Source organism: Pteropus alecto, unplaced genomic scaffold (assembly GCF_000325575.1).
Source record: "Pteropus alecto unplaced genomic scaffold, ASM32557v1 scaffold57, whole genome shotgun sequence".
Lineage (NCBI taxonomy): Eukaryota > Metazoa > Chordata > Mammalia > Chiroptera > Pteropodidae > Pteropus > Pteropus alecto.
The window spans coordinates 6,598,606-6,617,049 of NW_006442508.1; the positions used below are offsets into that span (position 1 = coordinate 6,598,606).

Genomic DNA, 18,444 nt, shown 5'->3' on the forward strand with positions numbered 1-18,444 from the left:
GAGCTCAACAGGCTTTCCATATGATCCGGCAATTGCACTTCTAAATATTTACGTAATGAGTTGACAACTTATGTTCACAAAAAAACCTGCACATGAATGTCCACAGTAGCTTTATTCATAATTCTCAAAACTTGGAAATGACCTTCAATAGGTTAATGGATAAACAAACTGTGGTACATCCACACAATAGAACATTAATCAGTGAGAAAAAGATGAGCTCTTAAGCCATGAAAAGACGTGGAGGAAACTTAAACACATACTTCTAAGTGAAAGAAGCCAGTCTCACAAGGCTATATACTGTATGATTCCAACGATCTGACATTCTGGAAAAAGCAAAACTATAAAGACAGTAAAAAGATCAGTGGTTGCACAAGGGTTTGAGGAGGGAGGGAAGCAAAGGATGAACAGGTATAAAATAGTGCATTTTTAGGTCACTGAAACTATTCTGTATGACATGTATGTTAAATAATCTTTCCATGAAACAGATTAAGGAATTCAAATGATATGTCAATTTTAGTGCCTATGAATCAAAACATCAATGTCTCGTCTTCTGTTTCCCCTAAAGAAAAAATTTAGGCCACTAAATTTTTATAATCACTAATAACTTAAACTAGTAAGAAATACTATAGACAACTTGTTCCCTCATGACCTACAAGTCCTTCATAAAAGAACAGTCTCTAATAATTACTAATTGAGTACATACGTAAGAACCTCTGTGTTAATTACACCTCCCCCTCCACTAAATCTACAGAATAAAATCACCCTGTTTATAAACATATCTCCCAACAACACTTTGCCTCCCAACTTGACTGCATACAAACCAAATATAAAAATATATGCTATTTAAACTACAGGAAAGTTGTGGAAGAACAGAGCAAGAGTAGGAACTTTTAGAAGAAAACAAAAACCCTCTCTTTAAATGACCAATATACAAAACATACCAATATCTGATTTGGAACTTTAGTTATAGACAATAGCCCCTTTTCTAATTTTATGTTGCTTCCTAATTCTATGCTTCCCCTATATTCCATAACCTCTACTGAAAGTATGGATCATTCCAGATTCCCTATTATCTTAGGTTTGACTCCTTAAAACTCAGTCCAGGCCATTGGCTGAACTATTCAGCAGACTATTTCCTTTCATTTCCAATGTTTCCCTCAAACACCCTCCCTTCAAGTTCACCTCACCTAAAACCTGGTTTTCCTTTGTCCTCAAGTTGCTTACAGACTGGCATAGGAATCAGTCAAGAAAACTAACAGATGATGATCTCTTGGATGTATTATTGTTATTGTAAGCATAAGTTGCTATGGAAGCTAAGAAGGGCATCAAACTCCAGTTGGTGGAAAAGACTAAAAAGATATCTAGAAAAGTTTGTAAGCAATAGGAAAAAAATTTATGGAAAAGAATGAAGCTGAAGACAAAAAAACTAGTTTATAGGCTAGGCCTAAAATGATGAATAGAACAAAGAAAATGGGAAAAAAGTGACATAACATGCACTTTAAACTATGTCAAAAGGTTTTTTTTTTTTTAAGTTAAAATCTAATACTTGCATAGGAATAGGAACTTGACATGGAGGACAAGGTAATGCAGTCTGAATAAATGCAGGCTCAGAAGGCTGTTCCCAAGGACCTGTAGGCTGGTGCTACAAGTAAAATACACAACAAGTTTAAGTCAGAGGGATAATATCAAATGGCCATCATAAGAACCTAAGAAAATAGTTCCATGTATCCTTCAAGCAGGTTGAAACTTTTAAAGTAATCAACAAACTGTGCTTACTGAAATACTCTGTTCCATCTGTAGTCTATCAGATTGTTCCCCTCCAAACACATATTAAAAAAAGAGGCAGAATGCAGTTTTTAAATGGCAGAACAAAAACAGTATAGTCTTCTTCACTCCTCATAAACCAAAAGGAGAATGAGAAACAGAATTATAAACTCCAACTTCCACCAGTAGAACGTAATCTCTATTATTTTATCCACTGTTGTCTCCCCAGGACCTAAAAGAATGCTTGACATACAGTTACGGACTCAATAAATATTGGTTGAAAATGTGACTGAATCTTTGAGGACATCAGGAGGTATCTATAACCCTAAATTGTATATGTGAAGGAAGACTGCCAAATTTATCTACATTTTGATTATAACACGACTGTCATACTGTATTTGCAAACATTTCTTTATTGGTTTCTCTCTTTTTCTATACTGTAAGCTCCTTGAGACAAAAGGCCAAGTCTTATTTACCTTGAACCCCAGCTTCTATCACAGTGATTAACACCTATTAAGTACTTACTCACTGCTTGTTGAATGACTAAGTAAAATTAAGAAAATATGACCCACAGCAATGCACTATCTCTTAATAATATTATTCCCTTACCCTGCCAGTTTGCTTTATTAATGCTTGATCATGACATGGAGCAGGACACAAGTGACCACATTTCTCCAAAACTTTTTGGCAAGGTTGATGACATGGAGGACAAGAGCCAAAGTGACAGCGATGTTTTTCTTGACTTGTATGATGGCAAGTTGGTGGTCGACTAAATCATAAAGTACAATTTTTAAATTACTTTTGATCATTGAAGAATCATATCTAAAGTGTAATTATCTGTTTATATATTTTCTGATTCCATATAGAATGAGCATACTGTGAATATCAACATTTTAAAACATTAAAGCAAAATTGAAAGTACTAACAATATTAAAAGTCAATATGAATTTAAATTTGTAAGACACAAATGTAAGTTTGTGCAAAGTTTCATACTAACCTGCATTGCTCTTTGCACTTGGGTGGTCTTGTGGTACGTTCTCGGCCACAGGGTACTGTCACCTTTGTACTACCACAGTTGCACTTCACATCTACAGTTTCTGGGCAGGGATAGCAACTACCTGAAAAAAAGTCTGAAACTTAAAAAGAAATTTGCTTTACTACCCAAATGCCCACCAATAGTAGAATCAATAAGTTTAGTATATTTGTACAATGGGATACTCTACAATGAGAATGAAGAAATGACAATACATGAATGAACCTCACACACATAACATTGGGCAAAAGAAGCCAGACACAAAGAGTATACAGCACATGATTCCATTTACATAAAGTAAACAAGAAAAGCTAATCTATAATGTTCAAAATCAAGATGACAGTTACAAAGGATACGAGAAGGGTTTTGGAAATGCTGGTAACGTTCTGTTTAATGATCTGAGTTCTAGTTACACCATTATGTTCAGTTTGTAAAAATTCTTCAAACTGTACACTTATGATTTGTATACTTTTCTGTATCTATACTTGTGCTTCAATAAAAAGTTTTAGAATTTTCTTTAAAATTTGCTAAGTGTTCTATTTCTAAATAACAAATTTAACACATTACTCATGTAAAACTACACAAGCAAAATAGATCTGAGTTTTTGGGAACTCTAATATTAACAATAACCTCTTTGACTTATTTTCATACATACTTCTATTCAAGAACATTATTTTTAGATAAATTCCCTAGTAAGAGTAACTTATCTCGTTAGGTTATTAACAAGTACCATCAACTTTCTATTACTGATGCTTTATAAAAGACTAAATTCTAAACCCTCATTTTAGGCTATAATTCCAAATATTTTTCATCTAAACATTTCAAAAGGAAAAGTTATTTGGGTTTCAGCTTTTTACCTTCTTTTGTTATGGATTGGTGGAAATACACAAAAACAAAATGAAAGAAACCTTTTTAAACAGGATACAAAGTTCTGCCCAATTCTCTGACATCATCTTAAGGGCTTTCTTCCCCCTCTAGTTTTCCCAATCAAGTACTCCATTAGAAATGAAATAATAAGGGAATGGTCTTCAACTAAGCAGTGAATATCTCGAGTGCTTGCTGCCTAGATGTCAGGACCAAGCAAACTACTGAATAGCAATTAACCGATAAGAAACAGATTAACTGATGAGCCTAGTTAAAGCCTCTAAAAGTTCAAAATAGTTCCTTAAAATAAACAGTAGAATTTTGATTCAAATAATGAACAGAGAAAAAGGAAATAAAAGTAAAAATTACCATAGGTCAAAAATATACATATATTGTACAAACTATCAAATTTATACTTTAGTGTTTTGATAAGTAAAGAATAATCCAGTGAAGTATTATCCTAATGGCAATGCAAGCCAAGTTATCCTGACTCACATGATTAAATTTTATTTTGAGTTTAAAAGAATAATTAGATGTCACATTTTTTAAAGTTAATACTGACATTTGTCCATTCTCATTTAGCATAGTATATCAATTTCCACACTTAACAATGATAAATTTTATTTGTCTTCGGCAATTCAAAGAGGAACTTATCAAATATAACCTTTTTATCACTCTAAACGGCACTATCACTTATCCTTTTTGAAAATTAAATCTTAAGAACAATAAGGGGTAATTTCTCTGAACAGTCTTCCTACTGATAACAGAATTTGTTACAGATACCTGTATAACATAACAGATAAATTAAAATAGCTTCAGGGATAATATATTTTAAATGAAAAAGCAGCATACCAAATGTAACTATATATATAGAGAGAGAGAGGCCAGTGGATCAATAGCCAACATGGGTATTAATTAGTTCAGTAATTCCAGAACTGGAAAAACAGATGACCTTGAACTTAAAAGAACTATAAATCAAACTTTCATATATTCACAATACAAACATGTAGTTAGTATCCTCTCTCTGAGTTAAAGTATCATTTTGATTAAGAAGGTATCTAGAATGATAGAAAATGGTATGAAATAATGATTCTATATACCTTACATAATGTAGATTAAACAAATGGTGACAGTTACACAACGGTGTCTTCTATATACTTTCCATTAAGGTAAATTTTGTTAGGAGCTAATAATTCCCTTTTTTAAAAAGCACTTTGACAAATAAAAAAAAAATTGAACCCGGATCTTATCAAACCTCTAGATCCCACTAACAATTTCTAGGAAATTCAGAGGAAAATGTCAAATAATACCACAGAGATGTATTTTGCAAAATCCAGCCTCTGTGAAACTAAATAAAGCAACCTCGTTTCTTAAACAAATAAGCAACAAAGAAAATTAAATAAGAGATGGAGGAAATTATAAATTAACAGACTTTAGAGACGCTGACCAATTACAACATGTCAATCTTCATAGGGTTTTGATTCATACCTACTAAAGTATAAAATAACATATTTATGAGAAAACAAGAAATTTGAACACCAGATATTTGCTGATATTAAGAAATATATTAACTATTTTTAGCTTAAGAATCCATCTTCTAGAGATGAATACTGAAGTATTTATGGGATTTGCTTCAAAATAATATGGGGATGTGCTTTCAACATCTCTCCACTAAGTATGATTCTTGCTCTAGCTTTTTTGTAGACATTTTATATCAGGTTAATGACACTCCCTTCTATTTCTAGTTAAGTTTTCATCATCTATGGTTGTTGAATTTTATCAACTTTTTTAGACATTTACTAAATTAATCTCATATCTCCTTTAATCTGTTAACGTGATGAATCACATTATTAGATTTACTAATGTTAAACCAACCACACATTATCAGAATAAACACAACTTGGTTATGATAGATTAAGGTTTGGGATAGCTAATAGTACTGGATAGCTGGATCTGAATAGCTAAAATCTTTTAATTTTACAAACACGTTCATGAGTTAGATAGGCCTACAATTTTCTCTTACTTTACTTTTAAGATGATATAATGAGTGGGGGCACATTCCCATTTTACAAATACTCTCAAATAGTTTATGAGGAGACTGAACTTATGTATATCTTAAATGTTTATTCTTTAAAAATAATGTATAAATATCAATGAGGCCTGATGTTTTCTTAAGAAAATTTTAAACTACTGATCCAATTTCTTTAATGGTCATACAACTAAGTCAGGTTTTCTACTTAAAGGCCAGTGTTTTAACAACAGTCTGTCTATAAGACCCTATACACATTTTCCTTTCCTTGGTCATCCTTTTCTTTATCCCACCATCTCTCTGACCTCATCTCCTACCTACTTTGGTCCCCTTGTGGTTCCTTCAAATGCTGACTCAGGGCCTTTGCAATTGCTGCTTTCTTGCCTGGAACAATACCCTACCCATTTCCACATGGCTTGATCAGGTCTTATCTCAAATGTCATCTTTTCAGAGTCCTTTCCTGATCACTATATATAAAACAGTACATACCAACCCCACTATCACCATTTTAATTTTACTCTAATTTCCTTTCTATACTTGGCACTATCCGATATTCTATATTAATTGGATTATTTATTTGTATTCTAACTAGGGAGAGTAAAAAAATAAGTTCTCTAAGAGTAGACACTTTGTCAATATTGGTCACTCATGTAATCCCAGTGCCTGGTACTTAGTAGATACTCAAAAATACTTACTGAATAAATTAATGATTAACTTTAGAATGATAATGAAATTTAAATTTTATGGGTCAAAGATGTAATGTTACTATAAAAGAAATAAAATCCTTTTAGTAATGATGAGAACCGAAAAACTAGTTCTAAACTTCACAATTCAAAGATACTGAAAAATCAGAGAACATCCATAGGAAAATGGATATGGGATTAATGGAATCTGTCACTTTTCCTAATGGGGAGGTAATGTAGTATAACGGAAATATCATTAAAGTTTGGGTTCACATCCTGACCCTGCCACTAGATCTATGATCTTGGGCAAATAGTCTCTTTTTACCTCTTTCTTTATTATATTAAACAGTAGTGCCATATAAGTTGCAATATTTCTGAGTAGATTAAGACAGTAACTAAGATATCTAGCATGCATGTAATCACAAATGAAGATAACGAAAACAAAATAATAGTTTGTCTCAGGTCATAAAGCCATGATGAGGCAGTCTGGACTTGAACCAGGATCTCTTGCCCTAAGTCTAGTCTATGCTCTTTCAATTACCTTATACAACCTTTTAGTAGATTCCATTTCACACCAACATATTTCAAATGGGTAAAGTTAACTCAGTTTTCAACATCTAATAACTTAGGCACCCCTTTCGGGGGGTCAGCAAGATCTCACATACAAGGAATAGTTTTCCAGAAGCTATATGACAAATGATACTACAACAGATTGAATGCAAAAGCAGATGTGTAATTCCAGCTATCTCCTATTAAGCTAGATAGTAAAGACATCTGTAAAAATGTGAACAATACCATTCTAAATATTTTTCACAAAAGAAAAACTGTTACTGTATTAGATGTAATGGGTTTATTGCTACATTAAAAAAATAATGAATATTACATTTTATTTCAGTTTCAAATACAACAGACATAATAATCCACATTAACAAAAGCTCACTGGGTCCCAAAAGAGTATAAAGGGGTCTTAAGACTAAAAAGTTTGAGAACCACTAGCTTAGGATATATCCAACCTCTTACTAGATTAATTCCACATAAATGTCTAAAATTCAAAATAAAACTAAAAAACTAAGAACATACTAATTAATTTAAAAAATGTGTGGGGAAGGTCGGGAGGAAGAAACAACATGATGTTACAGAAAGAACAAAACTTTTATATTCAGAAGACCTGGGTTCAAACCTTGACTATACTGCTTTACTAGATATTTACCTGAGTACGTCACTGAACCCTCTTTAACTCCAATCTCCTTGTCCATAAAATCATGATCTTGGCAACTGCCCTACCTTCTCAAGGTTGCTAAGAGGATGAAGTAAGATAATCAATGTGAAAGCTCTCCATCAACTATAAAAACTTTATGTAAATACAAACACAATTACAGATATTGTTAAATTTTACCTCTGTGGCAGACAGATGGACACTTATGGTTTCTACATCCTAAAGTCCGTCCACAGTTTTGATCACAAGGTGGACAGTTTCCAGGACAACACTGAAGAGAAAGCAATATATAAAAAACAGGTAATTTGAAAATCACGCATAATATGAATGTCATTAACTAGTTATCTTCAGAACTTATGGAATGCAAAAGATACTTTTTTTCGATATAAGAATAAAAGTATTCAAGAGTATCAACATTCTTCTCATGAGTAAATACACTATATTAGAACTTGTAAGTTTAAACAGAAAATGTCCTAATTTAATAATATCAAGCTAAATTTTCTTGCTTTTCAGCTAATTATTTTATGACTTAAAATATTCCCATAAGATATTTCATTTCTACTTATCTATGCAGAGATTGACAAGATTAATCAAAGGAACATATCTGGTCAAACCTTATAGTCAATTCAAGCAAACAATTAGTCTGGTTATTTAAAAAAATTAATGAAAATAAAACCAGTTAAATGTATAAATTAGTTTGGAAGTTATTTTCAAACCATGGAATCAGAAACTAAAGTAGAAAAGCAGAGACAGGATGCTTACTTCTAGCTTTCATTATTTTGTCACTTCTATGATTTCCAATTTGTTTGTGAAAAATATAGCTGTCTATGCCCTGTCCCAGCTTTCATTCATGAACAAAAGGTAACTGCTTATAATCCATCTTGCCATTCTAACTTCTCAAATACCCGAACTTTGCAAAGAAAATACAAACTACAATTGTCCTAAGAAAACTTAGGGTTCTAACCTACCTTAAGAATAAGTTTAAGTATATAAAAACAGCTCAAAACAAAATACCCATTACTGAAAAGCAACTGAAAGTCAAAATAGTTCAATTAATTAGACAAATATTTACCAAGACTATGCGCCTATCACTTTGCCAGCAGCAGTGTGGTAAAAGTTTTGAGGCCCATGGCTTGAATAAGCCGAGACACTTCTGTTTCTGACTATGATAAACAACTAGATTTATTCTCCTGCCTTAAAAATCCGACAAAATATATGAAGCAACAGTTTTCAGACATTAGACAATTAGGCAGCACAGGACAGCAATCCCTCATTGAAGAGAAACAAAGTGAGTCCTATGTTAGCACCAGCTTAGACCTGGAGGTTACAGTACAGGGAGAAAGATCACAGGCAGAGTCAGGTGGTCTTACCAAGTTGAGTAGTCAAAGTTCATAGATCAGAGAAGCCATTGTGGCTAGTATTTGTAGAGAAGTGGTAGCAGTACAAAGAAAGCATTGGAAAATTCCAGAAGGGACCCCTTGAGTCTTTAGCCAAGTACTGGTCTGCACATTTGTGAAAAGAAACTACCCAAAACCTGAGAAAGAACCCTTGGACAGAGAAGATAGAAAAATTTCCAGAGATTAATCAAGGCTGGGAATAGTTTGTGTTCCCTATGGCCAGAGTGGAAGAATCTCCTAATACACAGAAACCATGTAGAATACTTGGAAAAGTTAGTCTCAGTACTGGAACCAATTTAGCCCTATATAAAAGAATACTCTGGTCACATCTAACAAAACTCAAGCCTCGAAAGAATTAAATAGTTTCTAAGTAACTTAACTTTGACCCAGAACAAAGCTTAAAAATATTGAAAGGAATATATATATTTTTTTTTTAAAAAGCACCCAAAAATGCAAAGTTCACAATGTCTGGAAACCAATCAAAATTTACCCAGCAGTCAAAGAAGCACAAGGATATAATACAAAAAGAGAAGAAAATTTCATCAACAATAAACAGACAAATAATAGAATTAGTAGACAAGGACATTAAATAGACATTGTAAGTATAGTCCATCCATATATTCAAGATGATAGAGGGCATGAGCATGCTAAGGACAGACATGGAAGATATTAAAAAAAAGACCCAAACCTAACTCTCAGAAATGAAAAAATATAACATCTGAGGTGAATAAACAGAAGATGCAATAAAAAACAGATTAGACGAGGAATAAGAAAATTAATGAACTTGAAGACAAAGCTAAATAAAACACAGAAGTTCTTAAAAACTACATAATAAATGGAGCATCAGTAAGCTGTGGGACCTCAAGTAGCATAACATACAAATCACTGCAGTCTCAGAAGGCAACGGGTGTGAGAAAAACAGTTTTAAGAAATACAGATTGAAAATTTCACAAATCTGATGAAAACTCACAGATCTAAGGAGCTCAACAAAAACTAAAAAAGCATAAAGAAAGCTATAGCAAGGAATACAAGTTGCTGAAAACTGGTAATAGAGAAAAATCTTTAAAAATGGCCAAAGAAAAAAAAGATTACAGAGGAACAAAGATAATCACAGCATATTCATTGTTGAAAAAAAAAAAAAAAATCAAGCTAAAAGATGGTGGAGCAACATCTTTAAAGAAAGGGGGAAAACTATCAAACTAGAATTTGACAGTAAAAATATGTTTCACAAAGGCTAAAGATATTTTACAAAAGCTGAAAGGATTAATGATCAGCGCCACAAGAAATGTTAAAGGAAGTACTTCAGATAGAAAGAAAATGAAACTAGACAGAAACCTAGGTTAATATTAAAAAATGAAAAGCATCAAAAATAATGAGTTTGATGATAAATATAAAGACTACATTTGCCGTATTTTTTCAAAAGCAAAACCAAAAACATTGTATTTGGGTATAAAATGTATGAGAATAAAAGGAGTTGAAATGGAATCACTGAAAAATATTCAATAAAATAGAAATTAGAAAAAGAGGGAAAAGGAACAAAGAACAGATGAACAAATAGAAAACAAAGAGTAAAATAATAGATTTAAATCCAACCATATTAAAGATCACATTAATGTAAATGATCTACACTTGAATCAAATGATAAAGCTTGTTCAGCTTGGATAAAATAAAATAAATCTGAACTATCTATAAGAAAACTACTTTAAGTATAAAAACATAAGTTAAAAATAAAAGAATAAAAAAGATATACTAAGCAAAAGAAAGCTGAAATCACTATATTTTGATAGATTTAAGAGCGAAGACTCTTATCAGAGATAATTCATAATGATAAAAGGGACCCAAAACAACCGCAAATCTATGAACACAATAAAATATTCCAGGCAACCATGTACTGAACCAAGTGTCTATAAATAAGATTTCACAACAGAAGTTGAGCCTCTTCCACCAAACGAACCATCACTCTTAACATTACTATGATGTTTTAAAGTCAGGGAACAGAAACAGCTCCAGAACCCAGCTGAGAGAATTATACACAGGACAAAAAGAGCCCCTTCTCATTTAAAAATTTTGGTAAGATTTCCTACTAATACAATTAGGATCAATCTAAAATATTTATTAATATTTCATATGGGTAGCATAGAATATGCCTGAATATTTAAGGAACATGTCAAGATGGTACTTATCACAGGCCCACAAAGGAAAAATTCAAGAGAATTTTTAAATCAGTGATCCAAGCTTATTACACATACCTTTCTCCTACATTGATGTTTCTGACAGTCACGCATCTTAACACACTTAGTTTCACATAGATAAGGTTTATGACATGGCATTCGTTTTGTATGCTTTCCACAACGACAATGCTTTTCTACTTCCTGGAAGAATAAAATAAACGCTATTAAAACTAACTTTTGTTAACATGATTTTTTTTTATATTGCAATCTCTGTAATTACTAAAAAAATGAAGAAAAGTTTTAACACAAATTTGTATGAAAGACTTTACCAAAACTAAAGCTGAATTTCCTAAAATGTTTGTATCTTATTTTGTTCGAAAAAAGATTTCATATGAATTTCCATTATTAAATTTAGTATGAATTTGATATTAAAGAGTAAAACAACACCACACATTAAAATCACTTACATCTAGTTACACCATGATATCTGCACATCTTGTCACAGAAAGCAAGAAAATTGGATTATCTAATAAGCTAATTTGTTGACTTGGTAGTATAGTCATAACCAAAGTGACGTATTACTTTAAAGTCTCAATTAAGTCTAGGCATTTGTTTCTTTCCATCATCACTATGCCTAATTCATCATTGCTTTGCATGTCTTCTGGGAACAAATTACCCCACTCTAGACTACAAAACTAAGAATGTTCAAACTTTTACCAAGCGAAAACAAACAAAAGGTAATTTCTGGATTTGATTTCTGGCATATTCTCCAGCTTCTTCACCATAAATATTAGGTCGCACTCAACAAGATGACACAGATGTTTATGAAACTAAGTAATGGAAAACAATTACAGAACATTCCCATTTGACAATATTATAATAGATAGCTCTTCAAAGTAATTATTACAGGAGATAACTAACTTGTCTACATGTTTCACAAGGACCTCGGTGGCAACGCTGTGAACATCTATGGATTCCACATTCAAGTAATTTGTCACAACTGTCTCCGCAAGTTGGTACATCTTCTGTACAAGGCAAAGAAAATTCTAAAAGCACACAAAAAGTTAATGTTAATAGTAAGATAGTAAGCACTAGTAATAGTAAGCACTAATGACGGGCCATGTTCCTTTGGCTCCCTAAAAATGATAGCCCTTTCAGACTATGAATTTTTGCATCTGCATAACTATTGGAAAAAAGTTAATGAAAATTATCCCTAATATTTGCAAAGTTAATGCTTTTTAAAAAGAATTTGACACATGACAAGTTACCATCCTCAAAAAGCACATTTTTATGAGCTAACTACTTCAGAAATACTTATCTAAAGAAATGAGTAAGATCATGTAAACCTCTATGAAGAATTCTACAATATAGAATTATTTTAAAAAACCTCTATCTCAAAGCAGCCACAAACGAACCATCACTCTTAACATTACTATGATGTTTTAAAGTCAGGGAACAGAAACAGCTCCAGAACCCAGCTGAGAGAATTATACACAGGACAAAAAGAGCCCCTTCTCATTTCAAAATTTTGGTAAGATTTCCTACTAATACAAACAATTAGGATCAATCTAAAATATTTATTAATATTTCATATGGGTAGCATAGAATATGCCTGAATATTTAAGGAACATGTCAAGATGGTACTTATCACAGGCCCACAAAGGAAAAATTCAAGAGAATTTTTAAATCAGTGATCCAAGCTTATTACACATACCTTTCTCCTACATTGATGTTTCTGACAGTCACGCATCTTAACACACTTAGTTTCACATAGATAAGGTTTATGACATGGCATTCGTTTTGTATGCTTTCCACAACGACAATGCTTTTCTACTTCCTGGAAGAATAAAATAAACGCTATTAAAACTAACTTTTGTTAACATGATTTTTTTTTATATTGCAATCTCTGTAATTACTAAAAAAATGAAGAAAAGTTTTAACACAAATTTGTATGAAAGACTTTACCAAAACTAAAGCTGAATTTCCTAAAATGTTTGTATCTTATTTTGTTCGAAAAAAGATTTCATATGAATTTCCATTATTAAATTTAGTATGAATTTGATATTAAAGAGTAAAACAACACCACACATTAAAATCACTTACATCTAGTTACACCATGATATCTGCACATCTTGTCACAGTAAAGCAAGAAAATTGGATTATCTAATAAGCTAATTTGTTGACTTGGTAGTATAGTCATAACCAAAGTGACGTATTACTTTAAAGTCTCAATTAAGTCTAGGCATTTGTTTCTTTCCATCATCACTATGCCTAATTCATCATTGCTTTGCATGTCTTCTGGGAACAAATTACCCCACTCTAGACTACAAAACTAAGAATGTTCAAACTTTTACCAAGCGAAAACAAACAAAAGGTAATTTCTGGATTTGATTTCTGGCATATTCTCCAGCTTCTTCACCATAAATATTAGGTCGCACTCAACAAGATGACACAGATGTTTTTATGAAACTGTAATGGAAAACAATTACAGAACATTCCCATTTGACAATATTATAATAGATAGCTCTTCAAAGTAATTATTACAGGAGATAACTAACTTGTCTACATGTTTCACAAGGACCTCGGTGGCAACGCTGTGAACATCTATGGATTCCACATTCAAGTAATTTGTCACAACTGTCTCCGCAAGTTGGTACATCTTCTGTACAAGGCAAAGAAAATTCTAAAAGCACACAAAAAGTTAATGTTAATAGTAAGATAGTAAGCACTAGTAATAGTAAGCACTAATGACGGGCCATGTTCCTTTGGCTCCCTAAAAATGATAGCCCTTTCAGACTATGAATTTTTGCATCTGCATAACTATTGGAAAAAAGTTAATGAAAATTATCCCTAATATTTGCAAAGTTAATGCTTTTTAAAAAGAATTTGACACATGACAAGTTACCATCCTCAAAAAGCACATTTTTATGAGCTAACTACTTCAGAAATACTTATCTAAAGAAATGAGTAAGATCATGTAAACCTCTATGAAGAATTCTACAATATAGAATTATTTTAAAAAACCTCTATCTCAAAGCAGCCAAAACTAAATTCGCCTATAACCCAATACACAATTACAATAGCTTACGAGTCTTAGGTTCCCTTTATGAGTTAGGCACTACACTAGTTTATGTGCATTTTATCACTTAATTCTCACAATCATCTTATGAAGAAGGTACTATCATTGTCCCCATTTAACCTAAGAAAACTATAGTTCATGAAGGTGGGATTTGAACCCAGATATGCCTGACTCCAAAGTCTGAGTTTTTAATCCACATCCTATATTGTCTTCTCATCCAAAAGTACAGAAACCTAACATCAAATTTGTATTATTATTGAAAATAAATTGTGAACTCCCAGAGAAATTTAATTAGGAAAGTACTCTAGTTAGCATGAAAAATTATCATATTCCATTGAATGTTTAAAGTCTTACTTGACTTCTGACATGGACAAGATCTTTTCCCAGATCGAGGACATTCTCCACAAGCACCAACATGACAAACTTGCTCACATGTATGATTACCACATGGCAGTGTTTTCCCACATACCTAAAATAAAATGCAATAAGCGCTAATGAAGGACTTAAAAGTTAACCAGAAAGACTATACATGACATAATCCATTTTTTCTCTGTATTTAATCCATTTTTCAATCACAAATAAGCAACTACCTTTATGTTTCTCATGTTGTTTTATATTTTACATAGATATTATATATACATAAACATATATACACATATATATACATACATGTTTTCACACACATTTCTTATGCATCAAAGAGCTTATTTTTAAAATATAACAAAGGAAAAAAGTACATACAGCTTCATATGGCCACCCACTAAAGATTTCTAAATGGTACTAAAACCATGCCAATTCTAGAATAAGCAAATTTATAAAACCAATCCTACTTCCTCATTTGGATTAACTCAAGAAGAGGGGAGGGATATTGGTTGAAGAGAGGGAGAAAGAGCTAGCAAGAAAGACAGTACATATGTATTGAATCCAAAATTCAACAAATAGCTGTTTATTTGGGAAAAAAATTACCCTCAGTAATTAAAATGATATTAAATTGGAAAAGTTTCCTAAAATGTGAATATAATCCATCTGAGTTATTATTCTTCCTCTACTTTTAACCAACTAAACCTAATTAGTATTTCTAATTATGCTTTCTGTATTCTTTAATACCTACCCCCCAAAACACATATATACTTACTCGATCACAGTGCCATAGTGGACTTGCACAGCTTCTTTCAGCTACTTTTTTGCCACAAACACATTTTTGTCTACTGACTCTTGGACAGGGTGGACAACTTCCTAAAATCACAATGATAAATTAGCACAGAAACATTATAAAAGCTATAGAGACTACTTTGACTTTGGCTAACGTTATGACCTTTCACCTGCATGACAAGGATTTTCACATTTATGTTGTCCACAAAGCAACTTCCGTCCACATGGCAGCTGACAGGACCATTTCTTGGCACTGCACCTACGAGGGATGGGTTTTGCTTTCTTACAGTAACAAGTAGTTGTGATCATCTTTGGACAAGGAGGGCATGGCCCTAGAAGCCAATGAGAGGAAAAAAGAAATCAGAAATCAAGTTAAAACTTTCAATTCCTACCCCTATCAGTGGTTTCTATTTTCTTTACTAGTACTTTAAAAGGTATTATCTTTCAATATTTTCTTATGTAAATTTAAGTTTTGAATTTAACTTGCATAATTTTTTTTGCCTCAACATAAGAAGAAATAACCACCTCCAAACAATTACGATAACATAACTTACCTGGATGACAGAGGAGTAAACATTTATGACCACAAGGAGGTTTAAATTCTCTCTCACATACTTGGCCACATGAGTGAGGCACAAGCCATGGATCTAAAGGTGGATCTTCTACTTTTCCACAATAGCAATAGTACCTATTAGGTGTATCAGACCGTTTGTATTCAAACCTACATTTTGGACTACAAAGAAAAATTATTGGTTAATTTCATTTGTAAAAGTGACATGAGACAGGAATATAAATATACTTAGTAACACAGTATACTCAATTAGTTTTCTGTAGGGCACTCTCTTCCATTTATATATTAGTAAAAAACAAGATTTTACTAAAATCCATTTCAACCATCTAGAACAGCTCTGTACTATATAATTTCCTGAGATGATGGAACTGTTCTATACCTGCCAAGTACAATATAGTATTCATTAGCCACATATGGCTAGTGAGCACTTGAAATATGGCTAATGCATACAACTGAGAAAGGAAAAGAACTTGTATAATTTTTTAAAATTTAAATAACTACATATGGATAGTTGCTACTGTATTACACAGCACATATCTAAAATACAGCTATATCCTGGCTTCACCGCTTATGAGAAAGAGAAGTCTGAACACACCATTTTACTTCAATTAACTTTAATAGCCCCATTAGTAATATGGGAATAAAATCTCTCACAGATAACTGAGAATTATTTTTACAAAGTAACTAGTGCATCTAAAATGTTTTTTAAAACTACACTACCATGACTTTACAAATATATCATTACTTATGGTAATAAGGGGAGGTCTGATGTGGATCTAGGTTTTCTGAAGCCTAAACTTTATATGATTTAAGGGCCTCTGTTAAGAACTCAAATTTACAAATATAAAATTAGTTACAAAAGTGAACACACAAAGCCTCTGATGTTTATGCCTTATTACCTTGACAATAAATCTACCCTCTAGGTTGCCAGTATGGATAAATTTGCTTTTGTCTTTATTTAGCAGAGATATAAAATTTCCACTCCCAAACTTTTTTAGGACATATAATAGAAGTTCAGGATCAAGTAATCATGAATAAGCCAAACTAATAAAGTACATGTAGAAAAATTAGTAAGACTGAATTATATACACCTGCAGTTTTGAGAGATTTTGAAGATAAAATTGAGAAGCCTAATATCAAAATGTTAGATGACAGAGTCCTATACAATGTGTTACTCATGTATCCTAATATAAACTCCAGAAGAGAAGTACCAGAATTGTAACGGATTCTAATCCTGTAGAAAAAAAAAAAATTCTTTAAAAAGGATAACAAAGAAATTGTTTTGCAGGGAAAAAAGAGTCTGAATGATTTTTTAGTTATTGAAAGGAACTAGCAGTTACATAAATTGGAGGGGAATAAAAGCCATCATCAAGTTCCAGATCTTCACAAACCACAGGGTTAACTGAGGGCCAAACATAGATACTGAAACTGCCAATAAAGTAACTTATGAGCTACGATTTTCACTTATTTTACAATTTGATATTCTAACTAAATTAGAAAAATTACCAAGGCCAGGGATAATCTTTCTTTCCGAAATCATCATCCGTCAAAGAAGATACAAGAAACTGGCTGTCTTTAGCCCACTTCTGGATACAGGGCATGTGAAATATACAGAAACATCCCGAACAACTCCAAACCTAAGACAATAATATCAGAAATTAACATGTATGCAATGATTTTTCTTTGATAATTATACAATACTTTACAATAAGCACCACACAAAATTATTTTCAAGAGCAAACCAAGGAATAAAGAAAAAAAATGTTTCCTTCCAGTATCATAGAAGAAATGTTCTTTATAAAAATTTACTTAAATGGAGAACACTTTTAAGAAAAACATTATTAATTATCCAGATTCATTCATGTAGGAATAACTACTAACAATTTGGATAGTCTCCAATATTTTTAAAAAATATTTTCATACTTTTTTAAAAAAATAAGGTCATACTATACTGATATGAAACGTTATAGCCTTTTCTTTTAACATAGTATAAGCATTTACTCTTATCAAATATAATCGTACAATGTGATATTTATAGCTGTACAATATTTCATAATTTATTTAACCAATTTCTGGTTTTTGGACATTTAGGTTAGTCCAAATATAAATAATAGTACAAAGGAATGCCCTTTTGTTATATAAAACCTATTAGTCTAGGACTTAATGCTAAATTCTAAAAATTAGGTGAAAAACCTTGAGAATATATATGTATAATTTAAAAGTTTAACGGGTAATAGTAAATTAATTTTTAAAACCTACCAACACTTTGCTATAACTGACAAAATTCAGTTCTCCTTTAATTATAATATTTTGTAACTATTTAATAAAATCAGACATGTAGTATATTGCATAAGCTGCCAGTAGCATTAAAAAAAAAACCCAATTTCTTAGAGTTCCTCCCAGATCAATGACTGAGAAAAGACAAGAATTGAGAGTGGAGGACAAGCTGGGAATGCCAATAAATGGTACGCTGTTAAACTTTACC

At 32.0% G+C, this 18,444-nt stretch overlaps 1 protein-coding gene across 2 annotated transcripts in view; it reads right to left on the bottom strand.

The window, feature by feature from the left end:
• The window catches only part of NFXL1 (nuclear transcription factor, X-box binding like 1), a 51,962-nt gene that overhangs the window by 23,044 nt on the left and 10,474 nt on the right, over positions 1 to 18,444 (bottom strand). For both annotated transcript variants that reach the window (XM_025040273.1, XM_015597604.2), the window contains exons 5-15: positions 17,466 to 17,596; positions 15,943 to 16,121; positions 15,559 to 15,720; positions 15,372 to 15,472; positions 14,591 to 14,705; positions 13,716 to 13,840; positions 12,872 to 12,994; positions 7,770 to 7,860; positions 2,762 to 2,882; positions 2,374 to 2,533; positions 1,551 to 1,642 (exon numbers count right to left, since the gene is read on the bottom strand). In XM_025040273.1, the coding sequence (XP_024896041.1) occupies positions 1,551 to 1,642; positions 2,374 to 2,533; positions 2,762 to 2,882; positions 7,770 to 7,860; positions 12,872 to 12,994; positions 13,716 to 13,840; positions 14,591 to 14,705; positions 15,372 to 15,472; positions 15,559 to 15,720; positions 15,943 to 16,121; positions 17,466 to 17,596 (1,400 nt within the window). The remainder of the gene's footprint in view (positions 1 to 1,550; positions 1,643 to 2,373; positions 2,534 to 2,761; positions 2,883 to 7,769; positions 7,861 to 12,871; positions 12,995 to 13,715; positions 13,841 to 14,590; positions 14,706 to 15,371; positions 15,473 to 15,558; positions 15,721 to 15,942; positions 16,122 to 17,465; positions 17,597 to 18,444) is intronic.